Source organism: Lepidochelys kempii, chromosome 2 (assembly GCF_965140265.1).
Source record: "Lepidochelys kempii isolate rLepKem1 chromosome 2, rLepKem1.hap2, whole genome shotgun sequence".
Taxonomy (NCBI): domain Eukaryota; kingdom Metazoa; phylum Chordata; order Testudines; family Cheloniidae; genus Lepidochelys; species Lepidochelys kempii.
Genome location: NC_133257.1, coordinates 255172855 through 255200292, shown reverse-complemented (window position 1 = coordinate 255200292; position 27438 = coordinate 255172855). Strand labels below are relative to the sequence as shown.

General features: G+C 42.3%; 1 protein-coding gene and 1 long non-coding RNA gene across 20 annotated transcripts in view; one reads left to right on the top strand and one right to left on the bottom strand.

Moving 5' to 3' along the window:
• LOC140907812 (uncharacterized) overlaps nucleotides 1-27438 on the top strand; it is a 78229-nt gene that overhangs the window by 16006 nt on the left and 34785 nt on the right. Inside the window, exons 2-6 of one of the 4 annotated variants that reach the window (XR_012157643.1) lie at nucleotides 1556-1708; nucleotides 3868-3960; nucleotides 4730-4812; nucleotides 16619-16719; nucleotides 18436-19439. This is a non-coding gene — a long non-coding RNA (uncharacterized lncRNA). Of the gene's footprint in view, nucleotides 1-1555; nucleotides 1709-3867; nucleotides 3961-4729; nucleotides 4813-16618; nucleotides 19440-27438 lie in introns of those variants that run through there. The other 3 variants (XR_012157642.1, XR_012157644.1, XR_012157645.1) reach the window with 3 other exon arrangements.
• The window catches only part of PRKAG2 (protein kinase AMP-activated non-catalytic subunit gamma 2), a 386863-nt gene continuing 369644 nt past the window's right edge, over nucleotides 10220-27438 (bottom strand). For 10 of the 16 annotated variants that reach the window (XM_073334617.1, XM_073334618.1, XM_073334624.1 and 7 more), the window contains 6 exons: nucleotides 26519-26645; nucleotides 22610-22775; nucleotides 22161-22198; nucleotides 19425-19571; nucleotides 13575-13668; nucleotides 10220-13092 (listed from right to left, as the gene is read on the bottom strand). In XM_073334617.1, the coding sequence (XP_073190718.1) occupies nucleotides 13061-13092; nucleotides 13575-13668; nucleotides 19425-19571; nucleotides 22161-22198; nucleotides 22610-22775; nucleotides 26519-26645 (604 nt within the window). In that variant the 3' untranslated portion in view covers nucleotides 10220-13060. The other 6 variants (XR_012157633.1, XR_012157635.1, XM_073334621.1 and 3 more) reach the window with 6 other exon arrangements.

Below are 27438 nucleotides of genomic sequence, written 5' to 3'. Positions count from 1 at the left end.
GAGAAAAGGAGAGGTTACTCACCTTGTACAGTAACTGAGTTCCTTTATATGTATGTCCCTATGGGTAGTTCATTTCAGGTGTGCATGTGCCCCTGTATCTTTGGAGATTTTTAGTAGCAGTGCCACATATACCCAATACACCCTTGTGCCCCATTCCCAGGATATATAAGGCTTTGTGGATGAATTGCCCTCAGCTTCTTCTCCACCACAAAGTCTCACAGAGAAAATGCTGAACAGAGAGGAAGGAGGGAGTGTAATGGAGCACCCCTAGGGACATGCATCTTAAAGAATTCCAATTACTGCACAAGGTGAGTAACCTCTCCTTCTTTGAGTAGTGTCCCTATAGGTGCTCCATTTCAGGTGACTCCCAAGCAGTATTCCCATAAAGAGGAGGGAGCTTTGGAACAGAGTCCAATACTGAAAAGAGAACTGCATTGTTAATTGCAGCATCTGACCTAGAGGCATGAACCAGAGCATAATTGTTGGAGGAAGTATGTATAGAAGTCCAAGTTGCAGCTCTGCAGATTTTAGCATCTTTGAGTAATGCCACAGATGTAGACTGTGATCTTGTAAAAGTGGTTATCACTCTAGAAAGAGGTTAAATCTAGCCAAGTCATAATGGGCAATAATACACCCCAAGATCCATCCTGGGAGTGTCTTGGTGAAGACTGTGGATCCTTTGTGTAGTGAGGCAAAACAACTTCCATCTAGTACAGAGGGGGTTAACGTCCCTCGTGGGTGCAGCCAACCCCACCTTGCCCCCCTTGAGGAAGTGCAGGGGTGGAGTAGGAAGTATAAGAATATGGCCCTGCAGCTCAGTTTTGGGCAGACCAGGGAAGGAGGCAGACGTTCCTCTGACAGAGCTGAGCTTTCAGTGAAGCCCATGAGTGGTAGTAGGGAGAAAAGGCAACCCACTGCCCCAGGATATGGACCACCTCGGGGAGAGATGGGAGGAAGAGCCACCTGACAGTGAGACTGAGAGCCAGGTTCCAGAAGCGACAGAGTAGTGCCAGCAGAACCACGTAGGATGTAGCCCAGGAAAGCATGACTTTGGTCTGATTGTGCGTCGGGAGGCAAGACAGTAACCACACATTTCCCCACCAACCCAGTGGCAAGATTACCTGCTACTGCTAGGGCCCTGGGCTGGGACCTGGTGAAGAGGGTGGGCCCGGGTCCCTCTACTCCCTAACCCCAGCCCTCGAATGCGGGACTGCACTATCCTTTAGGCTAGAAGGTCAGTGACAGAGTTTAACTGCTGTGCCCATGTCCAGAGGGCTCAAGCCCCTAGACTATTGGTGTCCACCCCAGTAGGCCAGGGCTACCAGCTGACTCCTCCTTTTTGCACCCTGAACTGTCATTTGGGCAATTAAGCAGCTGCAAGTCAGACTGCCCAATGACCTGCTGGAGGGCATACCAATTTCCTGATGCCTCCAAAAGGGGGTGGCCTGAACCCAAGAGGGAGGACAGTTACACTTTGGAGCTGGCCATAGTTGAAACGAAGAGTAAACAGTTTTCTGCTGTGTAATAACACTCTATTTTCACTTTGCCTTAACAGATTGTTTTTAATCCCATGATCCATTAACCAGCCATGTGTTGAGGCAAAGACCTCTTGAGATTTGGGTGAAGGATCTTCCCATCTTCCTGTGCGAGAAGGGGAGGGGCAAGCTGGAAAGTGATTGGTGAACAAGCAAATGGCCCACTGTCTGAGGTAAGGAAATCATGTCTGTCTGGGCCAAGTCAAAACTATTAGAATAATACTGGCTTTGTCCTTCTTTATTTTGAGTAAAACTTGGGATATTAGGAGCCAGAGGGAACACATATAGAAGACCCAAATACCATCGAAGGTGAAAAGCATGTTAGAGGGATTGGTGACCCACCCTGTCACTTGGGCAGAACTGAGTGCATTTCTTGTTTGTGGCGAACAGCTCTATCCGAGGGGTGCCTCATAGTTGACATATGCGGTGAAGTACAATGGAATCTATTACCCACTCATGGTCTTGTGAGAAGTGCCTACTGAATGTATCCGTGGTCACATTCTGAGCTCCTGGAAGGTAAGCTGCTGTGAGGACCATCTGATTGAGTATGCATCAATTCCAAAGCTGGTCAGCCTTGGCACACCCAGAGGGAGAATCTTGCCCCTCCTTGTTGGTTGATATAGAACATGCATGACATGTTGTCCATCATGACCTTTATACTCCTGGGGGAATTCTGCACCACTGTGCATGTGCATAATTAATGAGTTGCATATATTTTTAATTTTTTGCGCAGAAAAAAGGTTTTCCTGAAAATGTGTTGCAGTTCCACCTTTTGCCCAGCAGAGGGTACTGTGGCAATAGAACATAGCAGCAGGTCCCAGCAGAAAATAACTTCTGCAGTTCTGCCTTTTGCCCACCAGAGGGCGCTCTGTTAATAGAACATAGCAGCCACTCCCAGCTAGCTAGGGGCAAGAAAGAGCCTGCCTTTGTTCACATCATCTTTTGGGCCAGATCAGGGACAGGGGTTATGGGGAGGCAGACAGCATGGGACTGCTGGGGGGTCAGACAGGGGCTCATAAGGGCTAGTGAGGGAGGACAGACTGGGGCAGGGGCTGAATGGGAGTGGAGGCGCAGGGCCCCATGGGCGGAGGGGGAGGGAGGTGGCTAAGTGGGGGCACAGAGACACAGGGGGACAGGAGTGCAAGGACAGATGGGGATGGGGGGAGTGACACACGTGCTTGACTGAATTGGAGAGGCTAGGGGTCAGCCAGAGTCTGCAAGGGGGAAGTTCCCTAACAGTCCCGCCCCCCCCCCCCCCAAACCTGTTCCATACTTTTCCCACCCACACCCAGCCACCTTCCCAGCAATTATTTTCCTCTCCTTCAGCTCCTCTGTTACCCCTGACTCCCCCCAGCCTTTGCACTGGTTCGGGGGGCAGAGGAAGAATATGGTTCTGTATTGTAGTTTAAATGAATTATTACTCAGAGTTCTGTATTAATATGCCTAGTAAGAAATCTATTTGTCAAAAAACATTTTCTGAATCTTTTTTGTTGTCTTTGTTAACAGACATACTTGCTGACAGGTATTTTGAACTAAATGACCAAAAATAATTGAAACTGGTGTGATTATATTGTGTTATTTCTACAAATAAAATATTCAGAATTTTAAAATATTGGGCGCAGAATTTTAAATTTTTTGTTGCAGAATTCCCCCAGGAGTAACCTTTATGCATTTGCCCCTGATTAGTGGTAGAAACTGGAGACAGGGATATCTGACTGCCCTAAATTCTGGGAGGTTGATGTGGAGAGTGGCTTTTGAGGCATCCACCTTCCCTGGGCCATGTGGGTGTTCAGATGTGCTCCCCACCTCACAGTGATGCATCCGTTGTTATAACAACCATTGGGGGAGGGCAGACAAAAGGGACTCCTGCACAAACATTTTGAGAGTATTTCCACCAATTGAAAGATTCCTTTTCAAAGGTGGGTATGGAAATTAGTGTAGTTAGACTAAAAGAATGAGTACTTGTGGCACCTTAGAGAATATGACAAATACTAACAAGTACTCCTCATTCTTTTTGCTGATACAGACTAACACAGCTACCACTCTGAAACCTGTAGTTAGGCTGTGTCTTTTAAGAGAATAAACAGTTTTGAGCCACGCATGAAGGCAATACATTTGCAGTCTTACATGGTCTATCACAAAAGTACCAGCTACCCTATGTTTCAATCGCTGAAGAGAGTTCTTGACTGGGATTTGAGTACTGATCTAGACTGTATTGACTATGTTGGACAGGGCCACAAATCTGTGCATAGGTTTTTGCTGTTATTGAATGGAGATGAGGTATGATTTCTAACTTTTGTATAGGGGTCAAGGTGGATTTTTGAATGTTCAGTTGCAGGTCTAGTTTGAGGAAGACATCTATGGCCTTGCAAGTTGCCTGTGAAATTTTGTCCTGGGAGCAACCTTTCAGAAGCCAATCGTCTAGGTAAGGGAACACCAGAAGAGGAGGTTACTTATCTGTAACTGGAGATTCTTTGAGATGTATGGCCCCTATCTGTATTCCATTGTGGGTTATGCATGCAGCATCGTATGCCCAGAGATGGTGAATTTGAAAGCAGAGTGTGTTGGCCTGCGCATGTGCCCTGGCTCACCTTGTGCCTCTGACCAAGGGGATAAGGGGCAGCGTAGACTGACCGCTTCTCCAGTTCCTTCTCTACCACAAATCAGATAAGATCTGAAGCAGAGAGAAAGAAGGGCAGGTAGTAGAATACAGAGAGGGACCACACATCTTGAAGAACCTCCAGCTACAGATAAGTAACTTCCTCTTCTTGAGTGATGGTCTCTATTGTATTCCACTGTAGGTGACTGATAAGCAGTACTTATGTAGGATGAGGGTGCGAGGCTGTAGGGCTGAGCAAAGTACCACTGCCCCAAAGGAGGCATCAGTGGAAGAGTCCTGACCAGGGCATAATGTCTTGCAAATGTGTGAAGAGAGCCCGACATGGCTGCTTTATAGATGTCCAGGAGGGGTGCCTCCTGAACAGATGCCATAGTTGTTGCTTCCACTCTGGTGGAATGAGCTCTTACTCCAGGGGGGGAGGTGGGGGTGGGGGTTGCGCAAAAATGGATAGTGTAGCATACAGTCAAGAGATCCATTTGGAGAGCCTGTGGGTGAAGATGGCGTGCCCTCTGACTTTTTCTGCTATAGCGATGAACAGTCTTGGGGATTTCCTTATTGGTTTTGTTCTCTGTAGATAAAAAGGCAAGGCTTGCCAAACATCGAGGGAGTCGTGTCTTCGTTCTTCTGTGGAAATGTGTGGTTTTGGGAAGAACACAGGTAAGTGAATGGATTGGTTAAGGTGAAATTCTGAAACTATGTTAGGAGTGAATTTAGGGTGTAGCTGTAAAAAAAAAACAACCTTATCCTTCTAGTGTATGGAGGATCTGCCATCATCACTAAGATGATGGCTACAATGAAAGCAACCTTCATGGAAAGGAAAGACATGGAGTAAGTAGCCAGAGGCTCAGAGAGGAGCCCTGTGAGTACTGAGAGAACAAGGTTAAGGCCCCCTGGGGAGCAAGCTTCTTAATATGTGGGAATTTTCCTAGTAGGCCTTTCCAGAATCTATTGGTGACTGGATGTGCAAAGACCAAGTGGCCATGAGAAGGTGGGTGGTATGTGCTGATCATCATCAAGTGGACTTGCAAGATGCTGATGAACAAACCTGATATCTTCAAAGAGATGATATAGTCCAGGATGAGATGAATATCTGTAGTCTCTTGGAGAACCCCTCTTTGGTGTGCCCAAGAAGAGAAGCATTTCTACTTAGCTAGGTAATTTTTTTCTAGTAAAGTCCTTTCTATTACAAGAGAGGATATCTTGTACAGCTGTGGAGCATAAATATACCTGTCCAAATACCAAGCTCTGGGGTGGAGTGTACACAGACTAGGGTGCTTGATCTTGCCGTTCCACTGGGTCAGGATCTTGGGGAATATTGGTAGGATGATTGGTGGTTGGGATGACATGTAGTTGGTTGGGAAACTAGAACCGTCTGGGCCAGAAGGGTGTGAGAAAAATCCTGCTGGATTTTGTGTCAAACTCATGGCAGAAGTGTTAGCAGAGGGAAGGCGTAGTTGAACTGGTCCAGGCAAGGAAGAATCAGAGTGTCATCTGGGAGTGGCAATGTCGGTGCAACAGGTGCATTTCCTGTTTGTTTTGAGAGGCAAACAGATCCCTGGTTGGAATTCCCCATAAAGTAAAAATATTGCACAGTACTGAATCATGGCACTCCCCTTGTGGTAAACCCAAAATATCTGCTGAGGGAATCTGCAAGCACGTTTTGCTTTTGTGGAAGTTCGTCTGCTGATAGGGTGATTTGATTGCTGATACATCAGTTCCAGAGGCTGACTGCTTCTGCACACAAGGAGGTGGTTCTCACTCCCCACTACTTGTTGACATAGAAGACAGTTGCTATGTTGTCTGACATTACAAGGACACATTGAGTGCAGGTGAATGGAAAAAAAAGACATTTCTTCCAGACTGCTTGCAACTCCGGGATATTGATCTGCATCCTGGAGTCTCGAGATGTCCAGGCACTTTGTGCTGTGTTGCTGTTCATGTGGGTCCCCCTACCTAATAAGGATGCATCTATAATAACGTAATAATGGTCCTGTCTGGAGAGGAAGAGGGATGCCCACTCATAACTGATAAGGTTTTGCCCACAACAGTAGGGAAGACAGTACTTTGGCCAGAACTGTCACCAAGAGATTTATGGAATGATGGCTTGGGAAGTATACTGACTGCAGCCAACTTTGAAGGCAACAAAAGTGGAGTCTTGAAAATGGGGTGATGTAGGTGCACGAGGACATAGTAGACTTAGGCAAGAGAGACATGTCTTGACTGGTACTCGAGGGTTGCTTGTGACGTGAGCTGTGATATTGTTCATGGTCTGGAACCTGTTCTTGGGTAGATATACTCTTGTGGTGATAGAATTTAAGGTTGCCTTGATGAAGTCCAGAGATTGCATGGAGGTGAGAACAGATTTTTCAACATTTATGACGACTCCCAGTGAGGAGAGGAAGTGTAGCATCATGGAAGTTGATGCATAGGCTTCCTGGTAGGAGTTGGCAACAGGGAGCCAGTCGTTGAAGTAGGGGAAGACAATGAGACCACGCTGTCTGACATGGGCTGCCAGTACCAAGAATATCTTGGTAAAGACTCTTGGGGGGGAGGGGGCGGTCACTATTCTGAAGGGGAATACTCTACTGAAAATGGTGAGAGCCTACCACGAATCTGAGAAAGCATCTGTGGGCAGGATGATTATCTACATGAAAGTAGGCATTCTTCATATCCAGAACTGTGAACCACATGCCCTTTTCTAAAGATGGAATTATCGTTGCCAATGTGATCATGTGAAATCTGAGTTTGCAAATGAAGCAGTTGATATGGCAGAGGTTGAGGATTGGTCTCCAACCACCCTTCATTTTGAATATCAGGAAGTAGGTCAAGTAAACTTTCTCCCTTGGTATTGAGGAGGGATGTGTTCTGCTGCTCCTTGCTGCAGTAGAGTTCACCTCTTGTTTGAGAATACTCTCATGAGAGTGATCCCTGAAGGAGGGTTGGGAGCTTTTTTTTTTTGCAGGAAGTAGGGATGCAACTATCATATAGCCAGAGTGAATGACGTTCAGCGCCCTCTGGTCCAGTGTTTTTGCACTCCAGATGTTGAAAAAGGGTGCTAGATGACCCCCTAATGCTGTGTGTGTGGGTTGAGAAGTGTTGGACTGAGGGCTTGTCTACACTTACTGGGGGATCGACGAGCGGTGATCGATGCATCGGCGAATGGCAATCAATGCCTCAGCGGTCGATTTAGCGTGTCTAGAGAAGACCTGCTAAATCGACCGCAGGTCGCTCTTCCATCAACTCCTGTATTCCACTGGATCGAGAAGAGTAGGGGAGAGTCGACGGGGGAGCATCCCCCATCAATATTGCGTAATGTGGACCCTGCGGTAAGCAGATTTAAGCTATGTCAATTTGAGTTATTCTATTCACGTAACTCAAATTGCGTAGCTTAGATTGAATTTCCCCTGTAGTGTAGACAAGGCCTTTGTGTTTTGCTGCCCTTGAGCTCCCATCAAAAATAACGTCATGCAGGGGGCTGAGATTGAGATCCTGATTTTGTTGTAGAGGGTGTAGGGGAGCAGGACTTTTGAAACCTCTGTCTCTGACGTGGTGGTTCATAGGACCTCTGATGGAAAAACTGCTGAGCCATGTCTAGATTTGACCAGTGGGTGAAGAAACTTCTTCTTAGGGGCAGGTGTGTATATCCCCAGTGAGCAGAGGGTAGCTCAGGAATCCTTCAGGCTTTGGAGGGACTTGTCCATCTTCTGATTGAAGAGGTGCAGTTCATTGAAGGGTAGGTCCTCAGTGGTATTCTGGACCTCCTTCGGGAACCCTGACACATGGAGCCATGACTTCCTTAACATGATGCTGGCAGTAGTCATAGCTCTAGAGGAGGTATCAGCATCATTGACTGCAGATTGGAGGTGGTCCTATCAGTTTGCCTTCATCTATCAAAGTTTGAAAACAAGCTCTGTCCTGTTTCAGAAAGGCTGTCAGTAAACTCCCCAAACTTGGCATAGTTCAGGAAATCTTGTTTAGCCAATAGTGACTGGTAACTGGCCATCCTGAACTGGAGCTGGATGATGAGAAGACCTTTCTTCCCATCAGATCCAAGTGTTTGCCCTCTTTGTCAGCGGGAGTTGACTGGGGATGTTGCTATCTAGCCCTTTCAGAAGTGGCATGGACCACCAGTGAATTGGGAGTAGAGTGAGAAAACAAAAATTCCACGCCATTGGCCAGCACCTAATAATAATTCTTCACCCCTTTGGAATAGATGTGCAGGTGGCAGGAGTGTGCCAAAGTGTTCTAGATGGCTTTTAAATAGCTTCATTAACAGGAAGAGCTATTCTGTTGGGTCTGGAAGCATGCAGAACGTCTAAGAGGTTGTGCTGGGAGTCTTGCATCTCCTTGAAAGTAATCTGAAGCTTTCCAGCAACTCTGTGAGGGTGGTCCTGGAACTGCCTGAAATCATCAGGGGAGCGGGGGAAGTAAGGGACATATAAGTCATCGCTTCTTCCCGGGAGGACAATGGCAGTCTTGCTGATTCTGGTAGAACTGCCGGATCCGGAGTATAATGCTCCTCCTCCTGTCAGACTGGGAAGCAGATCTGAATGTCCCCTTAAAGTGGGAAAAGGGGTGACATCCTGGCAGTTTGGATCAACTCTACAGGGGGGAGTACTGGTCCCAAGGCCCCCAATATGGCCAGTAGGAGGGGGTCAATAGGTGGTCAGGGGACCCCCATGGCATATGGTACCAGCAGCTTTGTGTTAAATAAGGCATAGGTTGGTACCAAACCGGTGTGGGCCTTTTGGGGGGTGGTGGACACACAGGGTAAGGGAAGAGTGGTTCATTCAATGGCTCAATCTCCTGATGAGGAGAAGGTTGAGTCCTATTCCAGTGGTGGTACTGTTGGGAGATGTATTCTGTGTATGACAGGTGATAAGCTCCTTCCAGCAATCGATTCTCTCTGAGGTGATATCTCCCTGGAAAGGGGGGGGTGGGGACTTGTTGGAGGAGGGGATTCCGAATCCAGAAAAGTGAAATTGTCCTGTGGGGTGGCAACAGATTCACATCTCCCCACTGTGGGAGAGGTTCTGCTCATCTGGGCCATCAGACCATGGGGTGGTATCCAAAGTTGGCGGTGATCAGACTTTGTGCCAACAGACCCTGGAGTTTGGGTACTGATGGAACAGAGTCCAATACCAATAGAGCCCAATATTTATGGCCTTTCTTGTAATGCCTCTGGGACTTATGATGTCCTAAGTCCTCATGGGCCAAGCTGGTGGGCTTGCCTACAGTCAAGTCTGACTTCTCTGAAGTGAACTTGGAGGAAGACTTACTCTCGTGCTTCCAAGCTTCCCGACAAGTTAAGGGTCAACTACAAAGAACAAAAAACTGAGTAATGGCCAGCTCTGTTCTTTGAAGGAATCTAGTTCTTGATCCCACCCCTACAATTTTGGCTACCTATGGAACAAAGACCAACTGAAAGGATAATTTTAAAATGAAAAATTCTTTGTAGATAAATCAGAAAATTAAAATAGATAATGTGGCACACAGGTGATACGGCTCCAAGGAAAGGGAGGGAGTGATTTTTACATCCGCAAGGACAGAAGTACTTGCCTATTGGAGAAAAAGAGCTGAATTTCAGATGGAGAAGCACTCTTTCAAATATAAAGTTTCAAATATAAGATAGGGCTGTGAGGGAGGAGTTGTGCTGCAAAAGTGATCACAGCTGGAATGTGGAGAATCTCTAGAATCCAGTAACTGTAGGATAAACTTCCACGTAGAATCTCAAGGAGAAAGGATTGAGAAGAGACTAGACTCCCCTACTTTCTTATGCAGACCTTATCCCGTACTTCCCTCATTATTCAAGGAATTAATTTGAATCGCATTTACAGTATATTACATAATTAAAGTGTTAGCTCCAGCTACCATCATTTTGAAATCAGTGTGATTTTGCCTATTTATAATATTAATTTAACTATTAGAAGGGCCTGCTGTGGGAGGTGGGGAAATTACAAGAGGAGACAGACAGAATTTGCTTAGGGTTGTGAAGGCCTTGGTTTCAAAAGTATTATTTGCATAGTAAGTTCATAGTATTGAAAATTAATGCGACTCTGCATATCTAACTGGCATTTTATTTCACAAACTAAGCTATTTCAAGTTTTGTAACAGACATTTCATTTGACTTGATTGTATTTTTAAAAAAAATCTCCTTACATTCATGGTTTTTTAAACACACAAAAACAAACATTTGAATGCATTTCATTGTGTGGCATAAGAGCAATGCTTTACATGTTTATTTTACAGCTGTTCAATTATTTTGATGTAGATAACTCAAATTCAAACACTTTACTAAATACAGTACATAGGTCATACATATTATTTACAGCATAGGAAGGTAAGACTTAATGTGTCTTAAAATAGATAATGCTGTATTGGGAACAGTACATATTGGGAATAGTACAGCTGTCCATACACCACCTGTATTTGTGATATTTTCCCAGTGGTATGCAGTCCTTTTATCAGAGGGTCCTACAACGTATATGTGTGCTCAACAATGCCCAAATAAAAAGTGGGAGAAAAGGGTACTGTTCTAGACTTAAGACCCAATTCAGCAAACACTCACTTTAAGCACACACTTTGGTGCTTTGCTGAATAAGGAGCGAAAACCTCAGCCTCCTTTTGTGGGTCTTTCACTCCTTTGTGAATTCAGAGCATTTTGGTTTTAACTGTTATGCAATAATTCAGATAATTCTTTTTCTTAAAGACTTAGATCAGATTGTGATTCTCCCTATGACAGGAGGGAGTTCAGCCAATATAATTAATTCTCAAGTGACTAAGCTTCTGCTTTAATCAGTCTCTCTTACCACATCAATTGAATAAAATTTTCATCCCTTCTTCGGCAAAACAGTGGGCTTACAAATACACACCACCAATGTAACAGACAGTGTTGAACACACACATTATGCTAGTGCTCTCTAAAAAGGGACAAATGTGGAGGCCTTAACTTAGAAGAAGTTGCAAAGAAGAAAAAATTCTACCACACTGCCACAGGAGAAAAAACCAAGAGCCACTCCATTCAGTTTTATTTTTCTCTCTCCACCAACATTATTCCCAGAGCTTGGACAATGCTATTTATGATGGAGATGATGAACTCTATATGCTGAGGTTATTGTTAAACCAAAGCAGCCATTTAAACTTCAGCACCATTCAAACTATATGGGAAAGAGTCAATTTTTATCTAGTCAGAAAGGAAAAGTTTTTAGAGAAAGACCCTTTATAAAACTTTTCAGAGGGGATAAGCAAGGGAGAGAAAAAAATTAGTAAACAATTTTTTTTGACAGTGTACTATGTGAATGTGTTCAGATTTTATGTTGAAAAAAAAAAGTCTGAGGGGCTATTAAGAAAGAGGAGCTGTCAACGGTAGACCCAAAGTTTACGGTTATAGAAAGCAAGTTTTGACAAGACAGGTTTTTTGTTTGTTTGTTTTTTATAAACAAGTCATTAACGTAGTTTTCAGTTTCATTTAAACATTTCCCATCCTGTGTTTGGAATTCGAGAGTGACAAATCAATTCATTTTGATTTTCTCCCAGATAGGACATGGAGAAACACCCCATAAATGCAAGACTGAACATTCATTCAGTTTTTCTAGTGTAAGGTGTTATTCAGTAACCCAGGTAAAGACATTTGCTTTTAAAGTAAGTGTCCCTTTAATGTACAATTAGCCTGTAAAGAGGGAAGCGAGATAAGAATAATTCAATGTCTTACGTTACAAAAAGATAAAATATCCAGGTGGGAAAAAAGGATGTAAGAAGCATGTAAAATCTGTACATGCAAAGATACCTGGCATTTTCAAAAACTGCTATGAAAAAACTGATATAGTAAGGTTTCTTTAATTTCTTCTATCTGCAGAAGAAAGTCTACAATTATATAGTGTGATCTCTAAGCTTTATGGTGCATTTACATTAGCAAAAACCTTTCCTCACTCTGCATCTGTATGAAAACTCTATATCCATTATAATTTACAAAAAATTGTATCTGCAATCTTACAAACATGATTTAACATTTTAGTACACAGGAAAATATATAGCTCTCTGGCACTTAGTCTCCTCCACAGTACCTATCTATTACAGTACAGAATAACACTTTTCAACACGTGCTTTTGAAAACCTTAGACTGAAGTAATGTGGGCTCATCTAGAAGCCACGGCTTCTGCAGCTCCCAAGTGTTAAAAAATGAGAAAAATCTGCCACTTTTTTTGTATAACAATCAACAGTTTATTAATGGACATGGTGAAATTTTAGCTATCCACCAAAAATGTGTAAAAAATTGCCATGAAAGTAAAAATAAATAAAGCTGTTTTTAAATCAATCAGTTCAGAATGCAATATTAAAAACATGAAACTGTCATTAAAGTTTTAAAGTAATCTACTGATATTCAAATTACAACTTTTATGACAAATCTAATGAGAACTGAAACTGATTTGGTTTTAGGTTTAAAAACTTTCACATTCAAATACAGTGTCTTGTTTAGCACAATACTTCCTCTGACAGTGATGGGCAACTGATGACATATTGCTGTATTTGACATAAGGCACTATGATATGAATATGCCATACACTTGCCTTATGTCAGACGTCTGTTGCTGACCAGTGACTTCTGTCAAATACGAATGAAACAATTTCAGAATACAGTGCATTTTAATGAAGGACACAGTCTTTCAGCAAACATTTTGAAGACATTTTGAAATGCAAGCCTACATTTTTTAACATATAAGCTTTTTTGTCATGCTGCTTTTTTGCGACACCACTGGGGGAAAATACAGACATTACCCATCACTAAGTTTCAATACACATTCTCATAACCGTTCTTCTCGTTTCTATTGCAGTCAGTGTTCTTGAGGCAAACTTGACCCAGAAACTTCATTCAAGTTCTCCTAGAAAGCTTTATACATTCACAGCAGTCACTCAGTTTCACTCTCCTTTTGTCTGGCACCTGTTCATAGAAAAAAAATCCAGACTTTTCAAAAACACACAGTGTCCTATAGAGAATTCTTTCCCAGGTGTCTGGCTGTTGGAGCTTGCGGAAATGCAATGCTCAGGGTCTAACTGATTGCCATATCTGGGGGCAGGAAGGAATCCCCCCCGACACCCCCCCCCCCCCCCCCCGGTCAGACTGACAGAGACCCTGCAGCATGGAGCACAGGGTCACTTGCAGGTTTAAACTAGTGTAATGGTGGATTTTGTGTAATTTCAAGGCTTTAAATCACGATTTGAGGACTTCAATCACTCAGCCAAAGGTTATGTACAGGAGTGGGTGGGCAAGATTCCATGGCCTGCAATTCGTAGGTCAGACTAGCGGATCTTGATGGTTCCTTCGGACCTTAAAGTCTATAATAGACATTAGCAACAAATCAAGCAGACTAAGAACAGCATGCTGAAGGTTTATGGAAAGAGGTCAGAAGGCAGCATCTATACCTGCTGGCGTAAGCACCAATGCTTGTAGAATGTCAGAGAGGGAGATGATACCCACAATGCTATCTGCTTCATTCACTACTACCAGACGATGAACCTGCAAGCAGGGAAAATACATTTTATTGGATAGGAATTTTATTTTTCCCGATTTATAAATAATGGCAACAGTGAAACAAGAGTCCTAAAATAAAGTGCTGTAAGGTGGGCAAATTTCCAGAATTAGAGGGAAGAAATTGTTCAAAGTCATCAGTTTCTTGACTAACATTTTAATATGGTGGTATCACAACATGCTTAAGCTGCTACTTAAAGGAGCACACAGTTGTAATATCTGTGTGATATTGCAGCAAAAGGGACCCTGTCAAGCAACATCAATCCAGAAATAATAAATGTATTTATTTTTACAAAACCTAAGCCTTTAAAACTTAGCATAGCTCTGTTCTGAAAAGTAACTCTGAAGTGCCATTGTGAGTTTCAAATTTTTGAGTCAACTTCTGAATACACTGGATATGAATTAGAGTACAATGATAAGAACTTGACTTTAAAGAGATTTTTCCAACTGCTAGCCCCTGCCAACTCAACCTGGCGTCTTATATTCACAAGCTGCGTCCTTGAATGTGCACCGTCATCAGGAAGAGGAGATTGTGTGTGTCAAATTCTGCAGTCAGATTTATTCAAACTCATCGTATTCAAGTTGTTTTCAGTGACACTTCTCTGTAATGGGATTGGACAGGTCAGATTGAGGGCCAAATCTGGTTCTAAAATTGGAACCTGAATAACAATTCTACTAATTTTGCATGAAGCCTGAGCAGATTTCATGTCATACTCCAGGTAGCACTGCAGAGATAATACAGCTATGAGAGTCAAGTAGCAAAGATGGGTTGCTAGACCAAGTAGATACAACTCTGAATACCCAGAGATTTGTGAATAGCAAAGTGATATTTTTACAGTCACTTTTCAGAGTAGAATTTTAAGACCAACAGAAATGTTTCACATTTCATATATATATATTTAGCAGAAACAGAGTTATCAAAAAATATTCACCTTCCGAGTTTATAATCTAAACATTGCAGCGTTCATCAGGACCAGAAAAATGAACCTAATCAGAAACAAAGTGAAGCTAACCAATCTAGTTTTGTTACAAGTTGAGAGCAATATTATATACTAGTTGCATAAATAGTGAAAAGTTGGTTTAACAATTTCAGTTTGAATAATCTAATTTAACTGCAACATACAGTTGTAGTGACAAACTTCAAGAGTAAGAGTTGATCATCTACTTGAGTATAAAATGTAGATATCTAACAGCTGAATACTCTTGATCATTTATCTTAAGGTTCAACATTTAACCATTTCTTCTTTTTTACTATCACTAAAAATCAGTTTTCTGTAAGACATCACTTTTTTTCATGGGAAAGATGTCCAAATGAGTAAAAATGTAAATAGTGAGATTACTGCTTCCAGCACAGTATTTCAATGAGAACCAGCATTATTCTCTCTCAAAGATGAGATTAGGGCTGACAGATACAAGTGATAAGGGCAAAAAACAGAGTTGCAATCTTAACAACTTTCCTATTTCTTTTATTAACACCTTGGAACCCCCTTAGTGCTAGGCAATCAAATTTCTCAAATGCTAGTAAGTGAAAAGAAGAAACCTCATCACCCTCACCAAGGGGATAACAGCATGAAAGCAGCATCTCTGGTTTGATTAAAGTAATGGTACGTTAATTTAGGACTGAGGTTAACTACATACCAGTCAGGATACCTTAGAGCTCCTCTTCTCTTGTATTTGAACAGTCATACCCACCTGATACAAATGGGGAACACAGGAAAGAAATAGAAAGAAAAGGGGGAAAATTCTGTTTTTATATTTTTTTCTTCTAATGAAATTGTGCTGGTGATACTTTAGACACGGATATTAGTTTTCTGTATATTACGCACATTTAATCACTTGGTCATCTTTCTCACATTGTGTCGTGAGTTCCATTAAGAAAAATTATTACTATATCAATTAAACACTTAATATCAGTATGATTAAGCATTCTTGTTTAGCAACCAAAAAGATCAATTTAGTACCACACTTGGAATTTTTATAGTAAAAATAACTGTTTTACACACAAGACACAAACTAATCTCCCCCAGCCAGTGGGCAGCTTCTAACATCACTGGGGAACAGGGCCAGATTTCTAGAATATTTGTGGGCCTCTACATAAAGCTGACTCATTGAGAAATATTTTATATTTGTGTATTTATAGTGTATCCATTTAAATAGAAAAATTTCATTCGTTATACAATGCACACAAAAATACATACAGTTTTTCCTATTAGATGTTAAGTGAATGTTTGAAGTTGTGTGAATTGAACTATACTGCAGCTATCAAGTGGCAAGTCTCAAGAAGCAGGTTCCTCTTGTAAAAGTGATTTTCCTTCTCAGTGAGCTGTCACCTGGTAAAACAAAGGTTAATGAGGAAGGGTCAGGCAGGCAGGCCAAGATGGGCCACATCCTCATGTGACATGCTGTCCAAATCACTCTCTTTGTATTTCTGCACTAATGGTTGGGTTATTTTTTTTTTGAAGTGTTCTTTGGGGGATGCAGACATTCCATAAAGCTTATGAGCAAAAGTAAGTCCATTGAGGAACACAGTGTAATTCTCATAGACTGAGGGAGGATAAGTATGGCCTTACCAGGGTCAGTTTGCATCCCCAAGGGAAGGAATCTTTTTTGAAACTGTTGTAATGGATTTAAGACCTCTAAAGATATTAATAGAAAGTTAGACATAATATGGGTCATTCTAGACACACTGTAGTACAAACTGCAAGCTTTAGTGGGCACAGAAAAAGCCAGAGGATATGGAACTGTCTGTTGATACAGTTCTAATGGAATACCGAGGAATAGTACTGACAATCTTGGGAATTAGCTCAAATTTAATAAATGTAAGTTTGGGGTCCCTGAAGATGCAAAATCTTGGATGCAGAAACTGAAATAATGTTTTAAATTACTCTTGAAGATGACTGAAATGGGTAATTTTGATTTTCTGCAATGGACTTGATAGGTGGACAACTCTCTCTCTTGCTCCCTCATATGAATTCTATTGACACTGGAGAAGGAAGACAGAGGATAACAGCACCCAAACATTGGTAGATACAGCTACAGGTGAAACTGATTGAGACTTCATAATGTCTGCTTCTCTGGTCAGTCAGGTAACATCACATGGCAGAATCAGTAGGAACCAGATGTGTATCATAACTAAACATGATCAGGGATGCATGATGCAGTAATGTTAATGTTATGTATTTGTCATTTGAATTTACACATATCTTTATGCTTTTAGCATGCTTGAACTCTTATTTTTGTTAAGGTTGCCTCATTGTAAATGCATCTCATAAACGGGGGTGCTGGAAACCTGTGTGAAGAGTTTTCCTGCTTAAAAGATACCCAAGATTCAAAAAGTCTGCCAGGATGTTTTCCACAGCATTTAAAGATTTCATTTAGAAAGCTAAGTTTGTAGTCCTCTCTTTTTCTAAAGATAACCTTTTAAAAAACAAACAAAAAAAGCGGTGCTATCTTCATCTTCCTGAGTCTAGAGACATACTGAAATAGCTGTTTAAAATGTATACTGCTCCATTCTTCTCAATGTAGTGGTTATTCTGCAGTTTATAAGCAATTTAAAAGTCACTGTTAACTCTTTCACTTATGCTTGTCATATCATCTGAACAGTGAATGAATCTGAAAGGACATTCCACAAAAGTTTTAAAAGATGCCAATAATATTCTATCATATTTCTTCCCCAGCCAGTCAGCAAAGGGTGACCAATTCCCCAGTTTACCAGCAGTCTTAATTTCTGGGGTTACCCTAATCTGCCAACAGATTATACTGAAACATTGGTTAAAACCCAGTTACAGTATGCTCACTAGCCACCTGGTCAGCCAGCTTCTCCACAACTTTTAGTTTCTAATACCGCCAGTGCCTCTCACACTCTATCTTAAGAGTCTCAGATTTCAAGGTCAGAAGGGCCCACTGTGATCATCTGGACTGATCTCCGATATAACACAGGCCATAGAACTTCCTCAAAATTCCTAGAGCAGATCTTTTAGAAAAACATCCAATCTCGATTTTAAAACTGCTAGTGATGGAGAATCCACCACAACCCCCAGTAAAGTGTCCCAATGGTTAATTAGCCTCACTGTTAAAAATTTGTGCCTTATTTCCAGGCTGATTTTGACTTGCTTCAGATTCTAGCCATTGTATCAGGTTACACCTTTCTCTGCTAGACTGAAGAGCCCATTATCAAAGATTTGTTCCCCATGTAGGTACTTATAAACTGTGATCAAGTCACCCCTTAACCTTCTCTTTATTAAGATAAATAGGTTGAATTTCTTCACTATAAAGAAATGTTTTCTAACCCTTTAATCATTCTCCTGGCTCTACTCTGAACCCCCTCCAATTTATCAAACATCCTTCTCAAACTATGGACACCAGAACTGGAGGCAGTATTCCAGTAGTGGTAGCACCAAAGCCAGGATACAGGGATAAAATGACCTCTGCTCCTACTTGAGATTCACATTTATGCATCCCAGGATCACATAAGCTCTTCTGGCCACAACACTGCACTGGGAGCTCATGTTCAGATGATTATCTACTATGACCCCCAAATGTTTTACAGAGTCGCCCATCCTATAAGTCTGGCCTACATTCTTTGTTCCTAGATGTATACATTTAGCCATATTAAAATGCATATTGCTTACTTGTGCCCAGCTTATCAAGCAATTCAGATCACTGTGTCAGTGACCTGTTCTCTTCATTATTTACCACTCCTCCAAATCTGTGTTATCAGTAAATTTAATTAGAGATTATTTTGTTTTCTTCCAGGTCATCGATAAAAATGCTAGACAGCATGGGGCCAAGAACTGATCCCCACAAGACCCCACTAAAAACATCTAGTCAATAATTCCCTGTTTACAATTACATTTTGAGACTAATCAGCCGGTTTTTTAATACATTTAATATATACCATATTAATTTTGTATTATTTAGTTTCTTAATCAAAATGTCATGTGATACCAAATCAAATGCCTTACAGAAATCTGAGCATATTACATTAACACTATTATCTTTATCAACCAAGCTGGAAATCTCATGGAAAAAAAAAATCAATCAAGTTAGGGTGACAGGATTTATTTTCCATAAACCCATGTTGACTGGCATTAATTATATTACCCTCCTTTAATTGACTATATTATTCAGCTTTAATTATTAATAATAATATATACACATATATAATTATCTTACAGTTGCACAAAAAAGTACGCCATCTTTGACAGGCCCCCATCCATTCTAATCATGGTTTTGATTCTGAGGTTACTTCTGAAAAATATGCCATGCATCCTCAAACATAGCTTATCAGCTGAAAAGCATTAGGCATCCATAGTGCAGTTTGCAGGACTGTGCATTTGTTGCCAAGTATGTTCCAAAATCAGCATTTCTCTTGAATAACATTCTTTTTGAAAGATTCTTCCATTGTCCACTGATATCAAGTAGAAAATATAGCAGTGGGACCAAGTGGAGAGACAAGCTACAAAAAATATCTTGTAATTCCCCCCATCACCTGCCAAGTCCTCAACGAAGTCATACTTATTTCACCAAGATCACCTGCAAATGATCAGTGCCCCCACTGATAAACCTAGTAAATCACCACTTTGATAGCTACACATGCTAATGTAAGAAGCAATATCTGCAGTGAACCATCAAAGTTACTTTGTGTTATTTTATTGGACTTTGATAAAATGATGCTTATGCACTATTTGGTACCCTTGTTGTCTTATTGCTTTAAAACACTAAAGTGAACAAAGTAATCTCACCTCAGCCTTCACTATTCTATCAACAATGGTCTCCAGTGTTTCCAGCTTACTGCACTTCACAACACCTTCAAAATACTGAGAACGGTGCTGGAGGGCTTGCGTTACTGTGATATCTAGATTATTATAGGTTTTTTCAGCAGCAAGGTTCTGAAAAATAAATTAGAGGAATCATTATTAGTCTTCACAAGAGGCAAGGAGATATTTGTCATTAAACTATCAATGCAAATATCAATTTACATTTCTGGTGTAAATTGATGGCTATTCCACTGCATATATTAAGCAAAGTCTATCAGAGTCCTTCAGCTGTGTAAACACAGCCAAGTACATCAGGGCCAGGATTATACAAGTTTATTCTCAAACCATTTGGAAGTTAGAGGAAAAGGCATTCATGAGCACATCTCTCCACAAGAAGGTGCTTACCTTTGTGCTCAGGGTTGCTCTTGTCAAGAGAAAAATACTGATTTATTCTTGCTGGTCTAATTTACCATCAGTCTAGATGAAAGGGAAAGCCACTGGGTGGAGAGATGATCAAAAGATGTCCTAATTTAGCTCCCACATTAAAGCCGTCAGCCAGCAACAAGTGAGCCATTTGCGCCTGGAGGTTTGGTTTTGGGTCCAGGTGTACGTTTTCCCCAGTGAACAGGTTTGTGGTGGCCTTGTGGTTCAGATTTGTGCTTTTTGTTGCAGCTTCTTTAAGTCATAGATTTTTCTTAAGTTTTCTCTCTAAGGAATTAACTTGGACTCAGACCTCTTCCTTTTCAAACACTGTTGTGAAAGGTATGAGAAATATGGATGGAAGTCCTACTTGTCCTGCCTCAGTGGTTGAAGAGGTTGAACAATCCTCTGAGACCAAGACTGAATCAAATGTTTTAAGGCGGTATTATTAACTAGAGATTCCCAAGGCCTGGGAGGATGAAAAACTCTTGCTTCTACACAGCTTCCTTGCACCCTATAGTCACCCTGAAAGGACAGAAGAATGTTTTCCACAAGGGTAGAAATGGAAAGCACAGAAGACTAGAAGAGATAAGCAGGTGTTTGGGAACCCTGACTCTAAAAAAGCATTGTGTACAGATAAGTGTTGGTAAAGGCACTGTAAAGCTATTTCACATTTGGGATACTTCTCCCTTAGTACTGATTTTCAATGCAGGGTTACAGACATCAGGATTTTCCACTGGCACACTTGTGGCAAGAGCTATTAAATCACTCTTGATGCATCTGAAGAAGTGGGTTTTTTTACCCATAAAAGCTTATGCCCAAATAAAAGGTGCCACCAGACTCCTCGTTGTTTTTGTGGATACAGACTAACATGGCTACCCCGCTGATACTAGATCACTCTTGTGTGTCTATAGAATAAATCCAGCAACCAGAAGGCCCCATTAGATGGAAGGCTCTGCTAGGTCACACTGGCACATACAGATAAGATGAATATTGAAATTTGGGCTTTTCTTTTCTTGACGATTCCAGCTATTTAGATTGTCTGTTGGACAGGCAGGCTGGCAGCATGGGCTAGACTAAACTGTTACGCTACTGAGAGAAGCCATGGTGAAAACATCAGCCTGAGCGAGGCTCAGATACACACTGGGCAGGAAGGATTTAGCACACCGGCTCCTCAGGCTCACATACAAAGGACAGCCACATGGTTGTCTACTCCTGAGGGAATTCTGCACCAAAAATATAAAAATTCTACAGACAATATTTGAAAATTCTGCAAATGTTATTTGCAATAAATAAATGTTGAGGCTCCAGCATGGCAGTGTGGAGCACAGGCCACTGGCTACATGGAGGTGGGAGATGATCCTGCCACCCCCCAGTGCTCCCAGGGACAGGGACTCAGGGGTGAGGCTGCACCCAATCCTGACACAGCGCAAAGCCTGGGCCTGCCCCAGAAACACCCTGGGGCGCTGTCCTTCTGCGCCAGGCGCACCAGGTATGGGCAGGCAGGGTCAGCCCCGCAGGATCCAAGTGTAGAGGGGCTTAGTGTGTGGGAATCTATATGTGGGGTGAGAGGGTTCTGTGTGGGACAGCTCAGTGTGGGATCTGGATGCACACGGATTCTGGGTGCAGGGGCAATAGGACTCACCAGGGGTCCAGTTGAAGGTAATTGGTGCTCAACAGGAGGGGGTCTCAGCGGGGGGTGGGTCTGGATGTGGGGGACTCAGCAAGGTGGTCTGGGTGGCAGTGGGGAAGGGGGAATGGGGTGGGGAAGAAAAGGGGATAAGGGAATTGGGGGGCAAGCGGGAGCCCGGCATGTGGCATCCTCTTGGCAGCAGCTGGGGTTCCCCTGTTAAGCAGCTGGGGTTCCCCTGTTAAGCAGGCCCATCAAACTCCCATCCCAATGAGCCCCATTCTGGGTTTCTGACAGAATTCTGCCAGGTGTAAAAATCCAGTCATATGAAACTCCCAATAACCAGTAAGAGGAAATCCTCAATCAAACTCTCTGAAAGAGTTAGGCTCTGGTGTAGCAGTAGTCAAGACGAGGATGGCTGAACTGGGAGGGGATGAAGCCTATACGTTCTCCATTGTGGTGCATGAGTAATGTAGACCACCAGATGCACACATAAAAGAAACACTAATAAGCCAGAAAAAAATACTGTGCAAAGTGAATTAAAGTGGTGTTTTAGCCAGTTCATCAAATTAAAAGTTAAGGAATAAGTAATAGCTGAAGCAAACAACTAAAGGACTGCAATTTCAAAAGATACACTTTAAAACATTTTACAAAAATTAGAAGATACTTACTATTACATCAAATTTGGAATAAATATCTACAACTTTTCCTAAAAATGAAAAAAAAAAAAGTTAGTAAACTCTTTTAAAAACAAAGAAAAAAGTTAATTTCCTTGCATCCTAGTTTCATTAATTACCTTATAATTACAAGGAAAAAATTCAGATCAAGAATGAAAAAAAAAACTTTTGACATGTTACAGTGAACATTTGGCTAACTGAACAAGGGCGTGATATAATGAGATCTTCTAAGCCTGTTAACCTAGATTTTTCATTTGTTTATTTCTTGTATCTCAAATTATATTCTATCCCCTCCTCACCCTTGTTGTTTGATGAGCAAGTGGCAGGATGGTATAAAGACAGATTTAGGGCTGGTTTCAGCACAGGTAATTGTACAAAATAAATGCAAAATTAAACATGCTATCACTCCCCTTTACTATATTCTTGTACAGCTTAATACACACCTGACTCATCCACAACTGGTAATGCAGATATCCTTCTGTCTACGAATATGTTCAAGGCTTTAATAATAGGAGTGTCTGGATGTATGAAGGCAATGTTGTGATAAGTTCCTATCCCAAGTTCATCCAGGTTCTTCTTCATAAAGGCAGGCTTTGGCATTTCTGACACCTACGAGAATTAAAAATACATTCATGCACAAATCATGGTGGTTTCTCCATCACTGACAATTTTAAAATCAAGATTAAGTGTTTTTCCAAAAGATATACTCTAGGAATGATTTTGGGTACATTCTGTGCCCTGTGTTATACAGGAGCTCAGACTAGATGATCAGAAGGGTCCCTCCTGGCCTAGAAATTTATGGGTTTACAATGCAGTTTTCTTCAAGTGCTTGCACATGTCCATTGCAATGTAGGTGTGTGCCTGCCCCGAGAACAGCTGCCAGAATTTTTTCTGCGAGTGGATCTGTCAGCTCAGCTCTGGTGCCCCCTGGTGCTGCGCACTCGTAGTGCTGGTAGAAAGGGCCCTGCTGATGCTGTGCCCCCTCAGTTCTTTGTTACTGCCTATGACAGTTGCTGGAACTGCTCTGGTTGCTTCGGCAAACGTCACAATAGTTTTTGCTATTTTCTAGTGTAAATAGTTAATCCGTTTTTTTTTTGTAGCTAATTTCCTCCCCCCCAGTTACATTAGTGCTGGGCCCTTCCCCGATCAGTTAGAGAAGTTCGTCCATCTCCAGGTGCCATGGCACGCCTTGGCTTCAAGCCCAGTGCTTCCTGTGGCAAGTCGATGCCCTTGAGCGACCCACACTCAAGCTGTCTCAAGTGCTTGGGAGAGGCTCAGAGAAGGACCACTGCCAGATCTGTAAGGACTTCAAATCTTGTACCAAAAAGGACTGGGAAGTGAGACTGAAGGGCCTTCTCATGGAGGCAGCTCTGAGACCTGCTTCAGAGCTGAGTTGCTCAGACTCGGTGCCAAGTACCTCGGTGTCGGTGCAGAGCATTCCTAATGCCTAAGAAGAAAAACAAGAAGCAGCCAGAGAGAGGTCAATCCCCAGCACTAAAGTCAATCAGACATGGGGACTGGGACACAGTGAGATCTGTGCTGGGACATTTCCACCTTGACACCAGCAACTCTGGCACCTATGCAGGTTCCATTGACTTTAGAGGCACCGACCTAAGGTAGGCAACATAACTCAGTATGTTTATGGTGCCATCAATTCTTGAAGTGTTCACAGCAGCCAGAGACCTCCTTTCATTGCCAGTGCCTCTATCTCTGGCGATGCTGAAATTGGTGTTGCTAGTGCCATTGAGTGGCAGGGAACCATCTTCCTCCTGCCACCGCCTGGCTCCAGGACTATTTTCCAGGGGCAAACCCTCTTTCGTGGCCTCATCACAGGCTTCACCATTGTCCACCACCATCTCTGGCAGTAACAGGGTCTGCATCGCCCTGGTTGTCTCACCAGGACTCATTGTCGTCGTCAGAAGTGGGGTCAACTCATCTTGCCCTCACAGTCACCCACGCTACTCCCTGAGGCACTCCTACTCCACTATGGCCCCAAATGCACAGGTGACACCGAGTACATGCAATGGCCCTTCTGAAATCAGTGGGGGTTCCCCCCCAGCCCAGGGCTCTTTCTAAAGGTGCTTCTATTCGGTGGCCTCTGAGAACAGAGCACCACTGGTACCTCGCCAGGAGACTCCCAGTCTGGACTCCAGTACCAAACTTCAAGAGGCGTTGCCATAGGTCCTGGGCAAAACAGAAGGAGGGGTTGAGGCCCCCCACACAATGCTGGCTTCCTCTTCCTCCTCCCCAGATGAGGCTGTGGTGACAGCTGGCATGTTTCCTCCCCAGTCTGGTCACAAGGCTCATCAGGAAACTCTACACAACCCCAGGAGGCGGGACTGAAGCATAAGCCCACCCAATCTGTGCCACCCCGAGGGGGAGGTGGAGAGGGGGAGACAAAGCCAAGGCCCCACTGCCCTGGGGTGGGGGACAAAGCCAAAGCCCAAGGACTTCAGCCCCAGACAGGGGGCCTGTAATCTCAGTTCCACTACCCAAGGCTTCAGCCCCAGACAGTGGAGCTCAGGCTTTGATCCCAGCAAGTCTCAGCCAGCCCTGGTGACCACATTAAAACAGGGTCACTACCCCCTTTGCAGTCCCGACCCACAGTTTGAGAACTGTTGCACTATACTGTCACCCAGCAGACCAGAAACAATGCTAGCTTTGGCCGAGCAATGTTGCAGTCAGCATGTTCATGAACTCTGAGCCCACCTCCTAGACAACTGCTTGGGAGTCACCTACATTGGAATGGACATGTACAAGCACTCGAAGAAAAAACAGTTACTAACCTTTCTTTAACTCGTGTTCTTCAAGATGCGTTGCACATGTCCATTCCAAGACCTGCCTCCCTTCTCCTCTTGTCTGAGTCAGCCAATAAAGAAAGAACTGAGGGGGCATAGGGTCGGCAGGGCCCTTTATATTGGTGCTCTGTGCGTGGCACCAGAGCTAACCTGACAGATAACACGAGGGGAAAAAATTCTGGCAACTGTATTCGGGGTGTGCACACACCTACATTGGAATGGACATGTGCAACACATCTCGAAGAACAGTTATAGAAAGGTTAGGAACTGTTTCTTTCCTCATATAGATGTCTTATGGCTAAAGTGCCCCCATATAATTGAACTCCCGAAAAAGTCAGCATTCAATGCTTTATCTACAGAGTTCAAATCATTATCATAGAGTTTCATAGCAATCCAATAGTACGTTTTAGTTAAGCTGAAAAACAGGTTCAGATCTAGAACAATTTTATCAAAGAGGTGCAGAATTAAGATTAGAAAATGAACTTGTTCTGTTCTGATGCTGTATATTTATCTAATCGTACGTAATGACGACACATTATATGCATTTGACTCTAAGCTGCATCTTCCCCTTTTTCAGTTTACTGAAAGCAGAAACAACAAAAAAAAGCAGGAACAAAAAGACAAAGCGTAATCATTCTGGACTGTGTACTTAGTTCAAAACCTGCTTTCCCATCCAGCTCACCACCTAGTCTGGCTGATCAGAACATTAAGAATGGCCACACTGGGTCAGACCAAACATCCATCTAGCCCAGTATCCTATCTTCCGACAGTGGCCAATGCCAGGGGCTTCAGAGGGAATGATAGAACAGGTAATCAAGTGATCCATCCCGTCGCCCATTCCCAGCTTCTGGCAAACAGAGGTTAGGGACACCATCCCTGCCTATCCTGGCTGATAGCCATTGATGAATCCTCCATGAATTTATCTAATTCTTTTTTGTACCCTGTTATAGTCTTGGTCTTCACAGCATCCTCTGACAAGGAGTTTCACAGGTAGACTGTGTGTTGTGTGAAGAAATACTTTTTTGTTTGTTTTAAACCTGCTGCCTATTAATTTCATTTGGTGGCCCCTAGTTTTTGTGTTATCTAAGCTTCTAAAATTCTATAAGGGCTTCTCTGAACACAGTATGAACTACAGTAATCCTCTCTCGCTTCATTCTCACCACCGTAACAGAAGCTGCAAGAATAACCTAAGGACAATTCCAGTCTCTCTTTGTTGGGGAAAAAGCAGAAAAACAGAATAGTGAGCTGAACTGGACATTTTTTGCAGTACTGTTAGTGGAGAGAAAACATCAAAATAGAATATAGGACAGTCTGTGTCAGCTACCATCTTTTTCTAAATTGGGGGGGAGAGAAGAGGGGGAGACAACATTTTTGATCCTTCCTTCTAGCCTATCTTTTCTACTGTCAAGAAAAGATGCAAAGCCACTTACACGCAAAAATGTTCAAATTAAAGTGTTTAATCAAGAAAAGTTTCCAAGTGAAGGGTTTACATTATTAAATAGTAATAGGCTTCTATTTAAATCAATTAGTCAAAGTACATTTTAAATTACTTACAAAAAGCTGGAGGAACTTGAGGATTCTTTTATGGGTAAGTATATAAAGTGCATTCCCACTGACAGGATCAATAACTGGCAATCTGTGGATTTTGTTTTTGATCAATGAATACACAGCATCAAAAAGGCTGAGGAAAAATAATTAAATCTGTTAGTGAATTCTGACCGTGAAATTCCAAAACATACTTTGACATCATAAGAGCATCACAAAGAATACACAAGACCAATAATTATCTACCATAATTTTCACATAAGATCCTAGAGAAATTGCAGAACTTGTCAGCAAAAGAGGTCAGCAAGTTTACTTTCACTATTGTTGAAGACCAACCACATGCACACAGACATACATCAACATTTTAATAAACCCTTGGTATCAGTAAACATTGAGGGACAGTGAACCATTATAACAGAGAGTTTAGTAGAAGCAACATTTCTCCACAATTTAAGTTTTTCATTAGGACAATAATCACTTCAAAAATAAAGACAGTCAATTAATAGCACTCAAAACGAATGCCCTCTATTCAAAGAGAAACACACAGAGTGACAGTGCACAGTATTCCAACTCTCTTGCACTGGATGTATCTCAATCCTCAGTTGAAAGGATCACATCACGGGGAAAAGTGTTCACTTTCACTGAACACTCTTTCAAACTTTGATTCTTTGAGACATCCGGCAATGCCAATTATAAATGATTATTTATTGTCAATAGTCTTTCAGGATGTGTACACTTGTCCACAAGAAATGGAGCCAAAATCACCATCTGATTAAACATATGCCACTGAGAGATGATTGGGGGGTGGGAAAAATGTTAGAGGGCAATAACTCTGATTGAATTTGAAATAGTGACCAAGAGATGAGAGGCTGTATGACATTAACAATTCCTTGAACATAAGAATGGCCATACTGGGTAAGAACAAAGGT